The sequence below is a fragment of the Alosa alosa genome, chromosome 17, assembly GCF_017589495.1.
Source record: "Alosa alosa isolate M-15738 ecotype Scorff River chromosome 17, AALO_Geno_1.1, whole genome shotgun sequence".
NCBI lineage: Eukaryota > Metazoa > Chordata > Actinopteri > Clupeiformes > Clupeidae > Alosa > Alosa alosa.
The window spans coordinates 19,171,343-19,185,450 of NC_063205.1; the positions used below are offsets into that span (position 1 = coordinate 19,171,343).

At 43.3% G+C, this 14,108-nt stretch overlaps 2 protein-coding genes across 4 annotated transcripts in view; both read right to left on the reverse strand.

The window, feature by feature from the left end:
- LOC125310922 lies at positions 1-8,181 on the reverse strand. The gene is made up of 3 exons (XM_048268720.1): positions 7,875-8,181; positions 5,863-6,096; positions 1-3,194 (listed from the first exon to the last, which is right to left on the reverse strand). Exons 1-3 carry the CDS (start codon positions 8,146-8,148, stop codon positions 49-51), a joined length of 3,654 nt encoding a protein of 1,217 aa, XP_048124677.1. The 5' UTR covers positions 8,149-8,181; the 3' UTR covers positions 1-48.
- A 258-nt stretch (positions 8,182-8,439) lies between these two features.
- adam23a (ADAM metallopeptidase domain 23a) overlaps positions 8,440-14,108 on the reverse strand; it is a 22,919-nt gene continuing 17,250 nt past the window's right edge. Inside the window, exons 25-27 of one of the 3 annotated variants that reach the window (XR_007196314.1) lie at positions 12,845-12,935; positions 11,127-11,453; positions 8,440-10,134 (exon numbers count right to left, since the gene is read on the reverse strand). Coding sequence is in view for 2 of the 3 variants with exons in the window: in XM_048268045.1 (XP_048124002.1) it covers positions 10,089-10,134; positions 12,845-12,935 (137 nt within the window). In the remaining variant the exon portion in view is untranslated. The remainder of the gene's footprint in view (positions 10,135-11,126; positions 11,454-12,844; positions 12,936-14,108) is intronic. The other 2 variants (XM_048268045.1, XM_048268046.1) reach the window with 2 other exon arrangements.

Below are 14,108 nucleotides of genomic sequence, written 5' to 3' on the forward strand. Positions count from 1 at the left end.
CATGACTGAAGCTCTGTGTATCCCTGTATATTTATTAACAAATAATAATCAATCATCTGAGAATAATTCCCTCTCTCTCTGAACCTTTTTGAAGACTATAATTGCTGGGGCAAGGACTTCAAACACAAGCCTACGACAGAGTTCAGCAATATTCTCAAAGGAGAAATCATATCTGACTGGCTTCGTTTTATTCTCTGGAGAGAGCACAATTGTTTCACTAATGCCTGAAACTCCCATTTGATATTGCAGCTTCTCATAACAAGGTTTTCTCAGTTTTCTCAGTTTCTCAGTATATACATCTACATTGGTTAGAAATATTAATTTACGGTCAGTTGTTTTGGGAACATGAAAAATTGTACATTGGTCTGCCACGATATAAGGAAATGTTTTATGTTCCAGTTTAGTATGCCATGAGATTCTATTTTTCAGATCCTCCAAGGTGTCCCCTTCTCCTTTATAAGTGTCTAACCATTTAACAAGGCGCTCTTTCTTCCATTCTTTCTCCAAATTAGGGTCTTTTCTTTTGTGTGGCCTTTTAGCTTTTTGTTTGTCTTTTTCATTTTTAAAAACACTTTTTTTGTTAACTGTTGAAACAGTTGATCCTTCCACAGATGGGGGTTGAGACAAAGGGATTTTTTGAGCATTTTCCATTGGACTGTTTTTGGTCTCTGAGTTATGAATGGGATCTGAATGAACTCTCTCACTGGATTCTTCCAGCTCAACAGAGTCATAAACATTGCGTGAACATTTATATGAAGGGTCAAGATCGTCCACCTCTGAATTTTCTTTATCATTTGTTCCATCTACTTCCATTTTGGAAGACTTGTCTGTTGAACCCCCCAAAACATCCTCTATGTTTCTTTGAACATTAGTGTCAATTTCTAAATCGTCACAATCTGAGGCAGACAAACTTCTATTTTTTGATGGAATGGCCATGTTATGAGAATATTGGCTCTGAATCTGCTTCAAACTGTCATGTATGTCATCAGGCTGATGCTTAGTTTCAGCAATGATACCTTCTGAAGCAACAGATTCACTAATTTCCACATATTTGTCTAAGTTGTCCTCAGTTTGGAATACTGAGTCAGAAGTGTGGACAACAGCTGTGTGGGAACTTTTCTCAGAATTCTGGTTTGACATGTCATCAGTGTTTGCTGAATATGAATTTTGTGTAACATGAGGAATTGGAATTGTGTGATTAATCAGTGAACATTCAACTAAGGGGCATTTATCAACATTAATTTCTGTATTTTTTGCCTCATGGTCAAAATCCTTAGCCTCTGCAGCCAATGTCTTAATGGCTTGTGTTCTCATATGTGTTGTTGTGTCTATTGTGTCTGAAGTCCCTGTAAAAAACATCTCTAAAGATAAATCATAATCTTTGGAAGTTTCAGTTTCAATGTTTTGAAGCACAGGATATCCATTAGCTTGTGTCTGTGCTTCTTTTGAGGTTGCATGAAGATTGTTTGATTCAAATCTGTCCCCCTTTATCAATACATCCTTGGAATTGGCATTGTTATCTTCATGACTACTATCAGGTGAAAAGTGTTCTTCAATAGCTTCATGCTCACTTTCCCCATCATTATCCTCACTACTATGTACATGCTTACCTGGGTTTGCTGAAGTGTTATTTTGTTCACTTTGAAACGGATTCCCACTATTTGTAAAGGCCTTTTCTTCCACATGACTATAGTCAGAGGCCCTGGCATCATTGTTTAGTCTGCTCTTCATTGCATCTGTAGGACTACTCTGACTAGGCTCTAGCTCCACTGCTGTATCTGACTGTGGGGTCTCTGTAGAATGTCCCTGATTTTTAGGTATAGTTGGCTCACATAGGCTTGCATTAACAAGTGTTTCATGCTCTGAACTTGGGGCATCTATGTGTTTATCAACCTTTGATGGTAGTTCATCAGCAAAATTTTCTTTATCATTTGTTCCATCAGCTTCCATGTTGGAAGACTTGTCTGTTGTACCCTGCAAAACATCTGAATCTTCTCTGTATCTTTGAACATTGGTGTCCATTTCTAAATTGTCACAATCTAAGGCAGATGAACGTGTATTTTTTGCTGGAATGTTCTGTGAATCTCGGCTCTGAATCTGCTTTAAACTGACCTGTATCTCATCAGATTGATGCTCCATTCTAGCAATGATTCCTTCTACACTCATTTCCACATCTTTGTCTAAGTTGTTCTCAGTTTGGAAGACTGATTCAGAAGTGTGGGAAATGTTCTCAGACTGCTGGTTTGACATGACATCAGTGTTTGCTAAATATGAATTTTGTGTAACATGTAGAATTGAATTTGCATGATTGATCAGTGAATATTCAACCATGCAGGGGCACTTATCAACATTAGTTTCTGTGCTATTTTTTGCTTCGTGGTCACAATCCGTGGCATCTATGTGTTTAGCGACCTTTGGTGGTATCTCATCAGCTGAATATTGATGCTCAGCAGACAATCTATCCCTTTTAAGAGCAGAAGATACTTCCACCCTCTTCCCTTCCTTTCCCTCAAGGCTGCTCATCTTTGTTGATAACGTTCCATAACTGTTGTTCATGGTGTCAAAAATACTTTCATGTCCACTGTCAGATAAAGGGTCCTTCTCAGCGGGTTTAAACTCATCTTTCTCTCCATTGGCTTCACTGGTCTGCATTCTCATGCATGGCTCACTTTTGGTTTGGTAACTCTGGTGGCCAGAGTTGATGAGGAACTCTTCTTTCAGATAACTGTGTTCTGAGTCCTGGGCATTGCTGTTTAGGTATGAATCTTTGGCTGGAAATTGTAAGTTATTCTCTGAGGCTTGATGAGTGTGTTCCAAATTGTCATTTACTCTCTCTTTAGGTTGAATTTCCACTCTAGTCTCAGTGTCTTCTAACGAGACATCAGATTCATTCAATTCTTCATTTTTCGTTTCCTTTTTCCCCCTGTTGTTTTCAAACAAATCGAAAACAATTGAAGGAAATATCTTTTGTTCTCCGGGTTCAAGGAATTCTTTCAGTCCTTGGTTGTTTTTGATTTTGGTTATGGTTGTATAACACCAGTTTTCCTTTATACATTTTTTGCTTCGCAATTCCCTCTCAATTCTGTCCATTTCTCCATCCTTCAGTTTGTTCTGTAGTTCAGACATCAGTGTTTCTGCTTTTTCAGGATTTGAAACCAACTCCTCTATTCTAGCAAAAGAACAGTTTTCCAGATCTGAAAAAAATGAGGGAAATTATAGGCAAAGGAATAAGTTGGAAATTCAAGCAAATTGTCTTCTGTAGTTCCATAGTTGTGTCTCATTTGCACTTTACCAGATCAGTAATTACAACAGGGGAGACTACAGCTCTGTGAATAAAAAATAGGTGACAGATATAATTTGGGTCGCTACAGTATGTCTGCAGTATCTATACCTTTCAGCTAGGAAAGCTAGGAGCTGTCTATAGGAGCTAGTTTGTTAACACAGTCATAGTTTCTGTCATATTTTCACTAGCAGCCAGATTAGAGTTAGCCTAAAGAAAGGCACGCTTGACCAATCAATTACTGGTAGGTTAGTTATTTAAAAGCAGCATATGAAAACATTCATACAGACTAAACACATTCTATGTATTTTTTGTTGTGAGTCAACACAGTGATTTACCTCCCTCATTTAGCCTCTGCAGTGACTTTCTTTGTTTGTGAAAATAGCCTAAAAGATAATTTGTAAAACAAGCTGTTTCTATCCATAGTTGTAGGAACTGTGTGCTGTGTTTGCCTGGTTCCCCATGTGCTTTGTGTTACCTGCCTGTCACCTGTCTTTGTCTCCGCCCCATCTCCTTATTTGGTCTGTGCTTCCTGTCTTGTTAGTTTTCCCTCCGTTTCTGCTTCCTCACCTGTTCCCTGTTATTGTCTCGTAATTGGTATGTGTATTTCTACCCTCCTGTTTCTCTGTTCCTTGTTGGCTCGTCTCTCTGTTTATGCGCGGTTGAAGTCCTGTCAGTTAGTAGGGTTGTCATTTAATAAAGTGAGTTTTTCCTAATTCCTGCCTGGAGGAGTCTTGCACTTGGGTCCTATCCACCAACCCTGACAGTATGAACCGACCAGTATGGACCCAGCAGACTCCAACATGGAGGAGCTAAAACAGGTGGAGTACACCCTCACTAGGCTTAACTCTGAGCTGGGGAGGTCTACAGACTTGGAGTGCCGGCATGCGATTTGTTCATTGATGGAAAGGACCATTTCCTCAAAGCCCTGGCTACTGAAGGTTCCAGGAATGGCTACCCTGGCCGACCAGCTCTTAGGTCTGGGTAGGAGCCTTCAGTCCCTCTTTGTTCCCTCCGGTAATCCAGTTGTTGAGGCTGCTAGTCTCCCACCTGACCCTGCCCCTGCAGCCCATTGCCAGGGGCGTAGGGTGGGCCTGCTGCGCCTTCAGCTGGCCGCTTCAAGTCCAGAACCCCAGCCTGAGGAATTCCAGTTCCCCCCAGAACTCACTCATCAAGGTCCCTCAGGCTCCCTCCAGGAGGAGACGTGGTGCCAAGCGTCGGCCAACCCGGTCATCCGACACCATGCCTCCTGTGCCCAGCCCAGAGGCGCCCGCTCCTGTGCCCGCAGCAGAGTCCGCTCCTGTGCCCGACGCCACGCCTGCAGCCCAGCCGCCTGAGGCCACGCCTCCCTCTGACTGTCCGGCCCCGCTTCTGCCCGAGCTCCTCTCTGTCCCTGTCCCCGTCACTGTGCCTGTCGTTGTGCCAGTCACCATCCCCATCTCTGTGCCAGTCACCGTCCCGGTCACCATCCCCATTCCTGTGTCTGCGTCTCCTGTGTCTGCGTCTCCTGTGTTGTCTGAGTCTGCCCCGTCTAAATTTGTCAACTTCCTGCCCAACCTTACCCAGTCCATGTCTGCTTGTGCCCTGTCTGAGCCCACCTGCTCCCGTTTAAGTCCCGCCTTCCAGACCCCCTCCACCCACCCGGGCTGGAGTTTCAGGAGGGCCAGGAGGCGTCCTTTGAGGGGGGGGGGGGGGTACTGCAGGATCCTGCCTGGATGGAATGACTTTGTGCCACCCCAGTGGCAACTTTGTGTAGTGTGCTGTGTTTGCCTGGTTCCCCATGTGCTTTGTGTTACCTGCCTGTCACCTGTCTTTGTCTCCGCCCCATCTCCTTATTTGGTCTGTGCTTCCTGTCTTGTTAGTTTTCCCTCCGTTTCTGCCTCATCTGTTCCCTGTTATTGTCTCATTGGTTTCGTCCAGTCCTCTTGTCTTTCTGTTAATTGGTATGTGTATTTCTACCCTCCTGTTTCTCTGTTCCTTGTTGGATTGTCTCTCTGTTTACACTGTTGAAGTCCTGTTGGTTAGTAGGTTTGTCATTTAATAAAGTGAGTTTTTCTAATTTCTGCCTGGAGGAGTCTTGCACTTGGGTCCTATCCGCCAACCCTGACGCATTGTGAGACTAAGATAAACCACCAAAAAGTGAGTTTTACTCAACTTTACCAGGGATGCCAGTAAATTATGTGAGGGTGCCTTGCCCTCGAGGAGATTTGTGTTGCCAAATTTATTGAGGCTTTCTTAAACCCAGATTCATGGGCAGAAATGCAATGTGTGTTCAGATTGCTTTTTTAATTTATCTGGTTCTAGGCGGTGCTCAGTTCCATGGTATCTCGATACTACTGGATGAGCCATTTATTATATCTTGCCCACTAGAAATGGATTGTTGTTGGAAACTGATGCTAGGACTACATCATATCAGAGAAACCCAACCAGTCACACCACATAAATGCTTAAGTCATATCTAAATCTATTTGGGACTGTTGAATGTAGGCTTGAACTAATGAATGTAGACTAATAAAATAGATATTCAAACTTTGTTTCCAACGCCTTATTTGTCTTGAAACTATATAATGTATTGAACATACTTAAATGCTGCCTTTTCTCAAGCAGTCCTCCTGATCCAGTTGACGCTTGGCAATCACTGTGACCATCGACCCCTGCCCCTTCAACTGGTCTGATCACTGGCCCGGAGACCTCCACTGCTCTTTCTCTTGGCCTTCCAGTAGAGAGGTGGTCTTGCCCATTGGCCACACTTCCACTTGCTCCAGGCTGTGTGCAATCTGGCAGTTGCCCGTCTCTGCTGTCTTGTCTGCTGAGTTCTGTTGAAGGAGTACAGGACAGAGTTTGTTGAAGTACATACTGTAATCACCTCAATAGTCACCATCAACTGGGACTATATTCAGTACTGATGTGACAATGTGATCCACCCTGCACTATATATTTAATTAATACTTCTGTGATTCTTTATATGGCCTTATAAAAGCCCTTCATCTTTATTGCAGTTTTAGACTCATTCTTTTTCCAGATGTACTAAGTGTACCATGGACTCATGGAGCAAATCAGTTGTTGCTCTGGTAGCTGGAAAAGACTGAATGAATTTGAACTGAATGTTACAGGTAGATTCTTGTAGGTCTCTTATTTTTCACTGGGGAAATGAAAAACCCATGAGTCCAGTTCATTTTTTGCTGTTTTTGACAGGGATGAATTTGAGGTAGTATCTTTGTGTTGTGTGTGTGTGTAGATTCACATGCTGTGTAGTGTCAACAAAGGAAAGGTATAGTGCAATCACTGTTTTATAATCTGTCCTCATGCATCTTCCTCTGGAAGCATTCCCTCATCACTCAACATTGGAGCTGACCGCTTGTGCTACTGTTTAATTCTGTATTAGACTCTTGAGGGACTTTTAAAAGAAGCTATGTGGAGTTTTATAGGATTCAAGTTGTTTTGAACACAGCCAAACTCCACACTCCATATATACTACAGGTATTACAAGAGTTCCAGGCTAAAGCTAGTTTGTTTGTGTGCTAACTTCAGTGGTTATCTGGACAACATAGAGCAGATATTTCTGATGTCAAGGTAATTTAGAGAGAGAGAGAGAGCTAATGGAGGCTGGTATTGTTATATCAGTCTACAGCTTCATTAGCATAGATAAATTGATATTATGAGAAGCTGAAGTAGCTGCCATTGAAACTTTCTTTCTCAACAGTGAATTTTAAATTATGAATCTACACACCTCAAGCACGTCTTGACTCTAATAAATGAAACGAAACTTCAATACCGAGCACATGACCTCGGTGTCCTCTGGTAGATAGCCTAGCCTACGGCGTGTCATGTGACAGTAGGCTACGTTGAGGCAAGAATAATTGTCTCGTTGGCTATTTTTATTTAATAAATGGAGTGAAACACCGAGAAATAAAAAGAAAAACCGAGGACATGACCTCTGTCCTGGTAGACCTAAATTATGTAGAAATAACAATGTAGATTGTGATAGACAGCAGTGAACTCATTTGGCATGTTCCTTTAAACTGGCATGGCCTTTGCAGTAGACTATGTTACACTGGTTAAATAGAATTATTGTATCTTTTAGGCCTACTCATTACAGAGAGTTGCCAAGGTAGGCTACGGAGCCCAGGAAGGGTCACGTTGGTAAATATTTTTTGACCGCACTATTGCGTTCCCTCGCAATAGTTTTGCGTTCCTCCTTATTTGAAGAAAAAAATAGCGAGGACATGACCTTGGTGCCCTCAATGTGTAGCTACGGCCATGAGAGTTGCAAATACTGTTTGGCATACTTCAAACTAAAAGATGTTCCATACAAGTAGCCATAAGTCACATATAGTTATCTACCAATCCATGATAAGTTATGTGCCTTTTCTTATATGTATTATACACAAGATAACAAAGTGTTATTCTATTGCTGTAAGTCACTTTAAATAAGCATGTCTGCCAAATGAATATAAATGTGAACGTAAATGTCAAATGCATTTCCCGCCAACTCCCGCAGACCAATTGTTTGAGCTAAGGAAAGGTAAACATGGTTGTACTTTGATCACTTGAAAAAAGCCAACTGGAGCAATAGCAAACGATTCTACAGTACCTTGATTCTTCATGATTGCTTTAAGCCCCGGTAAAAGTTCTTGGATTTCTTCTTCAAGTAGTAGTTGTAGGAATCCATCACAGTTTTTATCGAGTATCAGTTTATCCAGTAGTTTAATCATCTTGTCTCCTGCTTTCGGTATATCCATAATATTAATATAAGATTGGCGGTCTATGATGTACATTGCATCAACATGCTGCAAAATAAATGTGGCCTCTGTGGACAATACTTTCAGCAGAGCAGGCTTGTGCCTACGGATAAAATCCACAGACATTTTCAGTGGTTACAAATCAGTCCACTGACATTTCTTGACACTCTGTTGCTGTCCACATACATCCTGTTCAAATCCTGTTTGACAATCTGATAACATTGTTGGGGGTGGAAAAACATGATTGGACAGTTCATTGTCAGTGTAACAGATGTAGTGGGTGTAAAGCTACCGATATCCTGATAAGAGCTGGCTCTTCCCATAAACCATAACCTCTGGTTTCTCTGTTACCCTGCCATAAGTGTAGGGAAGAAAACACAATTTCTCAAGTAAACAAACAAAAACACAGAGGCATTATCAAGTGATACAATACTTTGTCAAGTCCTTTATTTAAATATTTTGATGGTGCTTCCATGGAAACATGTAATGATGGGAAAGAACGAGGAGATGAGAGCGGACACCCAAGTAACCTCAAAAATGGTACACAGGACACCCAACACGTAGACCTCTAGCCAAGAAAATTCTGGAAAGATCCCTTTATTCCTACCTTCTTTATTCCTATAATTACGCTTGATTGAAAAACTTAATCTTTCTTTATCACAAATGACAAAAGTGGTTGCTTCCTCCAACTCAGACAAATGAACGTGATCAGATGCATTTTGACATTTGGACTTTTTTTTTTCATTCGGTTTTTCCTATGTTTATCTGAAGCTTGTTATAAAGACAAATGTTGAAGTGGCCAAGTATATAAAAGGCTGCATTATTGTTTAAGTAGCTAAAACATGATTTTAGTAATATCATCATAGTATCATTGAAGAATCATTACCAATCAGTAGGTCTGTGCAATGTTTTCCTTTGCATAGTAAGAGTTAGTTGTTTAATTATCCTTTAACATGCAGTAACCATGGGAAGCAGAGCAGTTGGGAAAGGGCTGCCCACTAAATAGTCTTGATCATGCAGCTCATGACTGTAGTGTCTACCAACTGGTTTTGTGAGAACACTGGGCTAAAAGAGTCAGCACTGACTCCTTATTACTCATGTATGTGACTTGTGTATGAAAGAAGTGTGTGTGTGTGTGTGTGTGTGTGTGTGTGTGTGTGTGTTTTGTCTAGGAGAAAGGTGTTAACACTGCTCATAAGTGTTCCCTTGCACGTTAGTCTATAACTGTTGGCCAAAATATTTTCCCTTTTTTTTTCTTTCTGTCATTTTTGTTATTAATACAGCCAAAACACCTGCAAGACAACATGCTAAAATTCTAACAAAAAATGCAGAATTATGTAATAGTGTAAAATGATATGTTGAGATTCAGTAGCTGATCCATGTTCTCAATGTGACATTACAAGTTTCTTCCTTTAGGGACTTGCGTTGCTGACAGCAACGTTACCATGTAGGGTTGTCGGCAGTCTATCTTAGATGCCAAACGCCTCTTTTCCATGAATTTGGTGTTCGTAGTGACTCACTGACTGTACTCAATTTGATTGTACTCATGTGTTTTTTTTTTCTCTGTCTTATCTTTTTTCACTTTGAATGGGTGACTCACTTCAGCCATGCAGTGCCTCAGCCAGGACTCATCATGCTGGGGTTCCGCACGGGAGGTCAAAGGTCAAAGTGCGCTGTACAGGAAGTCATGCCTGATAGGTGGGCCTTCGAGGGCACGCCCCCCAGCACACTGCCCCCCTCTCCGTCTCCGAGGAGAGAGGAACGGAGGGATAGTTTGGGGTAATAAAAGTCTATTTGGGAGAAGGGAAGGGAATGGTGGTGGTGGTGGTGGTGGAGGGTTGGGGCGTTGAGCGTGGGTAATGTAGTTCCAAAAAACTACAAATGGAAGATGCTCAGTAGTCAGTAGTGGTTTCATTCAGTATCGTTGTTCTGTTTGTTGTCTTCAAGTAAACGCTACCGCTAAGTTAGCGGCAGGAAAGGGAAATGAGGAGTCCAGCGAAGGTCGGATCGATTGGCTGAATCCAGCACAGGATCTGACCCCAGAGTGCACAGCCTCATCCAGTCCTCTAGATGGCGCTGGCATTGGCGTCGTAACGCCGTTTCTTGACGTTTCTTGGCGACACAGCGGGCGAGGTGGGGTGGAACAAAGAAGAGAAAGAGTTAGAACAGGCAAGGTCAAGAGGAAACATATCCAACATGGACCCCTTCCAGTGAAGCCTGTGGTCACTCCTGCCCCCAACATCCGAGCAAGCAGCACACACAACAAAACAACAAAAGTCTTCATCAGAGACTTGATGTTAACCGTCAGTTTACTGGCTATGTTTCACCAATGAATGAGTTTTGCTTATGCCATACTGTACTATGCCAAATTGATCACACTCAGTGAGTTGCTAACTTTGGCTTGTTTTTGAAAACATGTTTGTGTCTGTGCACAGGTGCTCGAATGATAAGGGCAGGAACGGCCATCATCCCTAAGGCTTCCAAGACATTGGAATGGGTTAAGGAGGATACTTCTCCCCCTGTGAGTGTGAATGGAGGCCAATGCAAGTATCACAGAGATTCAGAGTAAAAAAAAAACATAAAAAAAGAAAAAAAAAAGACATTACCTTCTGTGAGAGAACACGAACTAACACGAACAGAGACACAGGAAATGCAGTCTACCACACTGAAGGATGGTCAGTAGAGAGAAGGGGGCGTCACACAGCACCAACAACAACATCGACAAATACCGACACGAACGCACACCACCGAACGAGTAAGGGAGTGGGGGAGGTGGGGAGTGGGGGGGTTGGAGGAGGACCGTTTTTTTTTTTTATTTTATTTTTAAAAATGTTAAAGAAAAGGGGGTCATCGAACACAACCTCCCCTTAGTGTGGCATAATGTGGGGCATCCCAGACTGAGTAACATGCAAATACGTATCTGTTCCCTCTGGCGAGGTGACGAGAGACGGCACTAGCGCTGACTGTTTTCGGGGGTGGTGAGTGGTGGTGGTGGTGGTGGTAGTGGAGGGGGAGGTTAGGGGGTTAGGGTGGGTGGGGGTTGTGGGGGGTAAGGTGGGGTGGGTGGGGGGGCATGCAGGTGCGTGTGAAGCGCGCGTCTGTACCAGGTCTCTGTGAAGCATTCAGCACAGGCAGCCGTGTGTCGGGCGAGTCCGGGGTGGGGGTGAGGGGAGGGGTCTTGCTCTGCTCTAGCGCGAGGTGGGTTGGGGGCAGGGGTACCCCCACCCGGCCCCAAAGGCCTCCCAGGAGGAACAGAGGGGTGAGAGTGGCAGCCAGCTAGCCATGGCACAAAGGCTGCAACCGACCAAAAAAAAAAAAAAAAAACGACGGGAGAGGAGGGGACGGGAGAGGACAGGGCACGTGTCCACCAGCCTCTCCCCCCCCCTCTCTTTCTCTGTCTGCTCCCTCTCTGCTCAGCTTATACTTTCACCCTTTGCATTGAGAGTGGAGGAAAGGGGAGGCGGATGGGGAGGAAAATAAGGGTGGGTGGGGTGGAGAGGGGGTGGAGAGGGGGAGTCACGAGATCACGAGAGAGGGGGGGAGAGAGAGAAAGAGAGATATCACCGCAAGGAGAGTGGGTCAGATCAGTCAGAAAAATTTGTCAGCTTTTCCACACCTCCCTTCCCTCCCCTCCTTTTCCAGTCCACCCTGCATACCCTGTAAGCTACTTCAGCTCTCCCCCAAAATTACTCTCTCCAAAGGGTTTGCCCAGCCTTTGTGCGAGGCACTGGTGGTGCTTGCCTCGCAGCTCAATGCTGCCACCAGTTCAGTCAACATGCAAAAACCCTCCATGGCCTTGGTCAAGATGCTATGCAAACCAACATGCTAGAGTGAGTATATTCTTCAAAAACAAATGCCAGTAAGTGCTTTGGAGGCGACACTGATATGGACCTTTCCCCCTAATTCACTGTCCCTAGACTCAGAACAAAATCAGAAGTAATGTCTGCATTCAATGGTAATATCACTTTATGAACTACATGAATTTTCCATTTTGCTTTGATTGACTTCCCCTAGTGTGTTGCTTTCACTGTGACCAATTATTCTCTTCTGTCTTCTAAGAACTAATCCATCTGCAACAATTACATGATAAACCTCATTTGCATACAATTAACTTAATTATTCTTAATTGAAAATGTATAAATAACACAAAATGGATTATATTAATGATATATTCTTTTTGTCTTCATTATTAATGTCTTAAACTTTTTTTTACTTAGCACGCATGCATGTCAAGCTTTGGGCCATCAGTATCCTAGAGATTCTGCTAGAGTGTACAGAGGCATAACCACCATATTGGAGTATATCACGTAAATAGCATTAATGAAAGCATGGTTGTCAAAATTTAGATATTAAAGGCTGAGGTAGATATTGGGGCAATGCTAAATTTGCCCATGTTGTGAAGCCATACCATGATGCATCCTGAGTTAGTCTGTCAAGTTTCAGAGTCAAAGTGATACTTTCACTCAGACTAACCTGGTTCTATTTATAGATGCATTGTAATTCAGGTTGGAGCTTTCAAACTTAGCATGTAAACAAAGTAATCTCTTTTTCATCGTTTTTTCAAAAATATTTGCTTTAATAAAAGCCTTATTCCAGATATACCATGCTATTCAAAGTTTTTATATTTTGTTGGCAATGTTTTGCAGATGTTATCTCTTTTCTAGTCGTTATATTTCTAAGCCACTATGGGAGCATCTGTTATCTGTAGCAGAAGCTCAGGCCCTTTTGTCTTGAGAGGCAAAAATAAAAAAGAGAGATAAAGAGGAAACGCCTGTGTGCAGGCGTGCAGGCAGGAAAGAAAGCATGCGGTTGCATCTCTTACTTAAAACCCCAGCCCGTCCCCCCCAGAACAATGGCTGCCATCAGGATGGCCCCTGCGATGGAGCCTATGATAAGGTTGGTGGCACTAGGACCTGCGGAGGTGGCGGAGGGAAGGGGGAGGAATATAGGAGGGGGAGGAGGAGGAGGAGGAAGGGGGGAGAAGACACCACATGAGCGCAGAGGACTCCCTTAAAAGCTGGGGGTCAACATATCAAAGGAGATAAAGCAGCGGTCAGCTCAAGGGGGTAGAGTGTGTGTGTGTCTGTGTGTGTGTGTGTGTGTGAGTGTGTGTGGTGTGATGTCTGAGGAATTCAAATGTGGAACTGACTGAGTGTGTGTGTGTGTGTGTGTGTGTGTGAGAGGGAAGGAAACATGTTACATGTTTGAATATTTCACAGCTCGATTAACATGCCCCATTTTGAGAACCAGGTTTGCAAAACAATCAAATTTACAGGTGTTTCCATCTTACAACATTTTCATTCCCTAACAGTGGAATACAGTGAAAAAGATCAGCTGAGACATGTTGGGTGTCCAAATGAATTTGCAGGACAGCAGTTAGCGTACCACTTGCTAACACCATTGGTTAGCTGCCACACAAAACAAGAAAAAACCTGCCCATCAAACAGGTCTTTGCTGATCATTATTTCTGAGGTAAGAGGAAACGACATGCAAATTTCATTCATTGCTTAACTAGTCCCAAAATAAGTCTACCTACTGCAGATTGTAAAGTTTCTTTGGCTGTGGATGGAAGGGATAATGGGCTTGCATCATGACAGGAGCGGCACACCACTCAGACACACAGATGTGCTCATGTTGTTGTGAGTTTCACGATCACGTGACAACATGACACCTCTGTGGACCACACAGTGTGGCAGTCCGTGATGTCCAGCGCCAACGGAGGAAGTGATGTCATATTCATCTGCTTCGCTACTCTACCGCCACCCAAAACCGACTCTGAACCATCCATCATCTGTCTCTCTCCTCGATTCTTCCGATGGAAGGATGGAATGATTAGGTCGATTGTGCGTGGGAGTGTATGTTTGAGTATTCAGATATGCCCCACATGGCCGGGCTTAGGGGAGCACCAGACACAGTGGATTTCAGTCACAGTTAAAGGAAAAGGGGGAGGCAAAAGGAGGTCACCCATCAATCAAAAGAACGATTCCATCACATGACACTGACATGTCCAAGCACGGGGCACCACCACGGTCACCACAAAACAACAAAGCCACCACTGGGAGAACAGGAACACACACACACACCCA